The sequence below is a fragment of the Polypterus senegalus genome, chromosome 3 (assembly GCF_016835505.1).
Source record: "Polypterus senegalus isolate Bchr_013 chromosome 3, ASM1683550v1, whole genome shotgun sequence".
In the NCBI taxonomy this organism is placed as follows: domain Eukaryota; kingdom Metazoa; phylum Chordata; class Cladistia; order Polypteriformes; family Polypteridae; genus Polypterus; species Polypterus senegalus.
In genome coordinates this window covers 54610948-54616993 of record NC_053156.1, presented here as the reverse complement: position 1 = coordinate 54616993, position 6046 = coordinate 54610948, and the positions used below count along the sequence as shown (strand labels likewise).

The 6046-nt window shown below is 37.5% G+C and overlaps 1 protein-coding gene across 4 annotated transcripts in view; it reads right to left on the bottom strand.

Moving 5' to 3' along the window:
- The window catches only part of mink1 (misshapen-like kinase 1), a 232261-nt gene that overhangs the window by 29867 nt on the left and 196348 nt on the right, over nucleotides 1-6046 (bottom strand). For all 4 annotated transcript variants that reach the window (XM_039747227.1, XM_039747228.1, XM_039747229.1 and 1 more), the window contains 2 exons: nucleotides 5685-5828; nucleotides 4538-4672 (listed from right to left, as the gene is read on the bottom strand). In XM_039747227.1, the coding sequence (XP_039603161.1) occupies nucleotides 4538-4672; nucleotides 5685-5828 (279 nt within the window). The remainder of the gene's footprint in view (nucleotides 1-4537; nucleotides 4673-5684; nucleotides 5829-6046) is intronic.

Here is a 6046-nt window from a genome sequence, read left to right as displayed (position 1 = left end):
ATACTGCTCAAAGGAATTAAAGGAACACTTTTAATCAGAGTATAGCATAAAGTCAATGAAACTTATGGGATATTAATCTGGTCAGTTAAGTAGCAGAGGGGTTGTTAATCAGTTTCAGCTGCTGTGGTGTTAATGAAATTAACAACAGATGCACTAGAGGGGCAACAATGAGATGACCCCCAAAACAGGAATGGTTTAACAGGTGGAGGCCACTGACATTTTTCCCTCCTCATCTTTTCTGACTGTTTCTTCACTAGTTTTGCATTTGGCTACAGTCAGTGTCACTACTGGTAGCATGAGGCGATACCTGGACCCTACAGAGGTTGCACAGGTAGTCCAACTTCTCCAGGATGGCACATCAATATGTGTCATTGCCAGAAGGTTTGCTGTGTCTCCCTGCACAGTCTCAAGGGCATGGAGGAGATTCTAGGAGACAAGCAGTTACTCTAGGAGAGCTGGAGAGGGCCATAGAAGGTCCATAACCCATCAGCAGGACCAGTATCTGCTCCTTTGGGCAGGAGGAACAGGATGAGCACTGCCAGAGCCCTACAAAATGACCTCCAGCAGGCCACTGGTGTGAATGTCTCTGACCAAACAACCAGAAAGACTTCATGAGGGTGACCCAAGGGCCCCATGTCCTCTAATGGGCCCTGAGCTCACTGCCCAGCAGCATGCAGCTCGATTGGCATTAGCCATAGAATACCAGAATTGGCAGATGCACCACTGGTGCCCTGTGCTTTACAGATGAGAGCAGGTTCACCCTGAGCACGTGACAGAAGTGAAAGGGTCTGGAGAAGCCATGGAGAACATTATGCTGCCTGTAACATCATTCAGCATGAGCAGTTTGGTGGTGGGTTAATGATTGTCTGGGGAGGCATATCCATGGAGGGTCACACAGACCGCTACAGGCTTGACAAAGGCACCTTGGCTGCCATTAGGTATCAGGATGAAATCCTTGGACCCATTGTCAGACCCTATGCTGGTACAGTGGCTCCTGGTGCACGACAATTCCTGGCCTCATGTGGTGAGAGTATGCAGGCAGTTCCTGGAGGATGAAGGAATTGATACCATTGACTGGCCACCACACTTTCCTGACCTAAATCCAATAGAACACCTCTGGGACATTATGTTTTGGTCCATCCAATGCCACCAGGTTGCACCTCAGACTGTCCAGGAGCTCAGTGATGCCCTGGTCCAGATCTGGGAGGAGATCCCCACAACACCATCTGTCATCTCATTAGAAGCATGCACCGATGTTGTCAGGCATGTATACAAGAACACAGGGGCCATACAAAGTGCTGCGTACAATTTTGAGTTGCTGCAATTAAATTTTGGCAAAATGGACTAGCCTGCCACATAATTTTTCACTCTGATTTTTGGGGCGTCTTTGAATTCAGGGCTCTGTAGGTTGATCATTTTCATTTCCATCAAGCGATGTGGCATCCTTTCGTTCCTAACACATTACCCAGTCTATATCAGTATAGATATCCAGGAGGATTTCTTTTCCCATTGAGATCTGATGTGTTTTCAAAGTGTTCCTTTAATTTTTTGAGCAGTTTAGTATATATATATATATATATATATATATATATATATATATATATATATATATATATATATATATATATATATATATATATATATATATATATATATATATATATATATAATCGTTGGTTGTTACGATAAAAATGTCAGTTAAATATATCATATAGGAGACACACACAGTGATATTTGAGAAGTGAAATGAAGTTTATTGGATTTACAGAAAGTGTGCAATAATTGTTCAAACAAAATCAGGCAGGTGCATAAATTTGGGCACCACAAAAAAGAAATGAAATCAATATTTAGTAGATCCGCCTTTTGCAGAAATTACAGCCTCTAAATGCTTCCTGTAGGTTCCAATGAGAGTCTGGATTGTGGTTGAAGGTATTTTGGACCATTCCTCTTTACAAAACATCTCTAGTTCATTCAGGTTTGATGGCTTCCGGGCATGGACAGCTCTCTTTAACTCACACCACAGATTTTCAATTATATTCAGGTCTGTACTTGTTCCTCTGCATGAATGCCTTGGTGGATTTTGAGCAGTGTTTCGGGTCGTTGTCTTGTTGAAAGATCCAGCCCCGGCACAGCTTCAGCTTTGTCACTGATTCCTGGACATTGGTCTCCAGAATCTGCTGATACTGAGTGGAATCCATGCGTCCCTCAACTTTGACAAGATTCCCAGTCCCTGCACTGGCCACACAGCATGATGGAACCACCACCATATTTTACTGTAGGTAGCAGGTGTTTTTCTTGGAATGCTGTGTTCTTTTTCCTCCATGCATAACGCCCTTGTTATGCCCAAATAACTCAATTTTAGTTTCATCAGTCCACAGCACCTTATTCCAAAATGAAGCTGGCTTGTCCAAATGTGCTTGAGCATACCTCAAGCGGTTCCGTTTGTGCTGTGGGCGGAGAAAAGGCTTCCTCTGCATCACTCTCGCATACAGCATCTCCTTGTGTAAAGTCGCGAATGGTTGAGCGATGCACAGTGACTCCATCTGCTGCAAGATGATGTTGTAGGTCTTTGGTGCTGGTCTGTGGGTTGACTCTGACTGTTCTCACCATTATTAGCTTCTGTCTATCCAAAATCTTTCTTGGTCTGCCACTTCGAGCCTTAAATTGAACTGAGCCTGTGGTCTTCCATTTCCTCAATATGTTCCTAACTGTGGAAACAGACAGCTTAAATCTCTGGGACAGCCTTCTGTATCCTTCCCTAAACCATGATGGTGAACAATCTTTGTCTTCAGGTCATTTGAGAGTTGTTTTGTGACCCCATGTTGCTACTCTTCAGAGAAAATTAAAGGAGGAGGAAACTTACAATTGACCCCTTAAATACTTTTTCTCATTATAGGATTCACCTGTGTATGTAGGTCAGGGGTCACTGAGCTTACCAAGCCAATTTGAGTTCCAATAATTAGTTCTAAAAGTTTTGGAATCAATAAAATGACAACGGTGCCCAAATTTATGCACCTGCCTGATTTTGTTTGAACAATTATTGCACACTTTCTGTATATCTAATAAACTTCATTTAACTTCTCAAATATCACTGTGTGTGTCTCCTATATGATATATTTAACTGACATTTTTTATCGTAACAACCAACGATTTATACAGGAAAATAATGACTATTAACAAGGTTGCCCAAACTTTTGCATCCCACTGTACACACACACACACACACACACACACACACACACACACACACATATATTATTATTAAATTATTTTTAATTAAATGCTACACAAGATCAGAATGCAGTATACATGGATACAGAACATGCAACGTAATTCAAGAAATAACTTTTGGATAAAATATAATACTACAAAACACAAATTTGCAATATATGCACACATTATAAAATACGTGAAAGTATTTTATGTCTCATTTTCAGCATTACTGCATTGTTTTCTTAATATCTACTTTAAAGTAATATTCATTAAGAAAAATATTTCTTGTGCAACTAATATTGCCATTTTTAAAGTTCTTAAACGATTAAACCAGTTCTTCTATATTTACATGTAACTTTAGAACTGTGCATTTGATATAGATATCTTAACCTTCCAGTTTCCTCAATGACTCAGAGGAATCACTAAGGACTAAATGAGAGCATACACTGAAATTTTAAGATACAGGTTTTCTTAAAGTTTCAAGGATAAATAAAACTGTTATTTTGATGTTAGTTCCTGTCTTTTGATGTTAGTTCCAAAAAGGATTTAGCTATCAATATTTGAAGCCTTATTAGTTGCATCAGTCAAAAAAAGACAGAAGACTTGATATTTAAGCAAAGCATTCTCTTGGCAGAATTACAACTGAGACTTAGAGTATTTTTCTTTAAATAATATTTGCAATTATTGCATTTCATCTCTTTCTCTGTTCACTGCCAGTGATTTCTGAACTCCTGGACCTGGAACAAAAACGCTAGATGTGCCTGTGCCTATATAAGGGCACCGTCAAACATCTGTGTCATGTCAATAGTGTGGTGCTGGGTAGCCACTTTATGTAGGAGAGTTAGAATATGGATCTATAATTTAGAACTATAATTTTGGATGTTTTAAGAAATTATTTAAAAATATTTTGACTGAACTATTATATATAGTACTTCTGTGTTTAACCACCATCATGCATTTATACATTTATTATTATGTTAGGTAGAATGCCTAGAAGGGGCTGGGTGGTCTCATGGCCTGGAACCCCTGCAGATTTTATTTTTTCTCCAGCCATCTGGAGTTTTTTTTTTTTTCTGACCTCCCTGGCCATCGGAACTTACTTTTATTCTATGTTAATTAGTGTTCTCTTATTTTAATTCTTACTTTTTTTGACTTTCTTCATCATGTAAAGCACTTTGATCTACATTATTTGTATGAACATGTACTATATAAATAAAGGTTGTTGTTGTTATATAATTTTTAAAAGTGCAGATGTACCAAGTTGACTAGTGGGAGGTTATTTAATAAGAAGTGAATTGAATACTATGCACTTTCGCACACTCACCCACTTTATAATGCACACACCCTTCCATCTCCCCCACAGTAGTCCATCCCTGTTTCTTTTCAACCTCAGGATCATTATGTAAAATCTTGTTCCTCAACCAGGAAAGATAATACACACGCAGCTTGTTCTTCTTGCCTTGAATGAGGGGAAAAAAAAAATAACTGTAAAACAAAATTATTTACTTATTGCAAAAATGCCAATCTGAGTCAATTACAAAAAATATCAAACCTGTTTAACTCAGATCAGGGTCACAAAAGAAAAAGCCTATCCCAGCAGCACCAGGAAGAAGCCAACCCACAATAAGGCACCCAAGTAAACAATTATAAATAATAATAAAATAAAAAAAAGTGAGATAAACACTGCACAAAACATATCGGAACCATAGAGATATTATATACACTCCAAAAGGATAAACCAACATTAGGATTCATCAAGTACAGTTTACATTATTAATAAGTATAAGCAAAACTTGCACAACGGTAAAACACAAACAGAAGCATTTCTTAAGCAAATATGAGTACATAAATAATATAAACATTTAGGTTATTAGAAGTCTGCACAAAATACTGGTATTTTTTTTAACTAAATAGACTACAAGACTAACAAATTAATAAACACAAAAATAAATTAAATGTTTACAATATTTTCGCCTTTTAACTCATAATTAATAATTTATTTCAGTTCAATGACATGATGGCCTGGGCCTGTCTTGGTAGCATTGGGTAAAAGCAGAAAACAACCCTGTACAAGAACACAAGCACATTGCGGAGATGCAGATACAGGGAAAAAAAAAACTCCAAACAAAGTGTTCCCCAGCTAGAATTTGAACCCTGGATTATACAGCTGTGGGGCAGCAGAATTAAGCTATTAACCATATCAGCACCATACTGTAGAAACATGTTTTAGGGATGAATTTTAGATTTTATCAATCTAATAAGGGGATCCAAAATAAGCTGGACTTTTACAAAATATGAAAAATTACGTTAAAGGTACACTGCTCGGGAAAACAACCAACTAAAACTGGACTCAAATTAAATTATTATTCTTATACAGTCTGAAAGCCCAATCTACAGAAGTATATAGTATAACAGGGAAAAAAAGTAGTACATAGATTTTATTCTGGTTAAATGTGTCCTGTATACTGTACCTGATATAGTTATTAGTAAGTTTAGTCCTTCAAGAACATCCATTTGCTGAAACCGTCGACTGTTGATAAGGCCATACACCTTTCCCTGTCCACTGCGATCTAGCAACTTCAGCCCATTTTCTGTGCCCACCAATAAATTCACTCCTGATCCAACATACAAATACAATGTATTAAAATAATTACATTTTTTAAATATATTACTTACAATCATTAAAAAAAGCTGCTTTTAATATGCTTATCTATTAGTTTTCTAACAAAGCATAAACAGATTATGTTCAATAATTTTTTTTAACCTTCTTAACCAGTTCATGTTTTGTAGCTGGTTAGAGAACACCAGTCCATTATAAAGAACTCATACATAT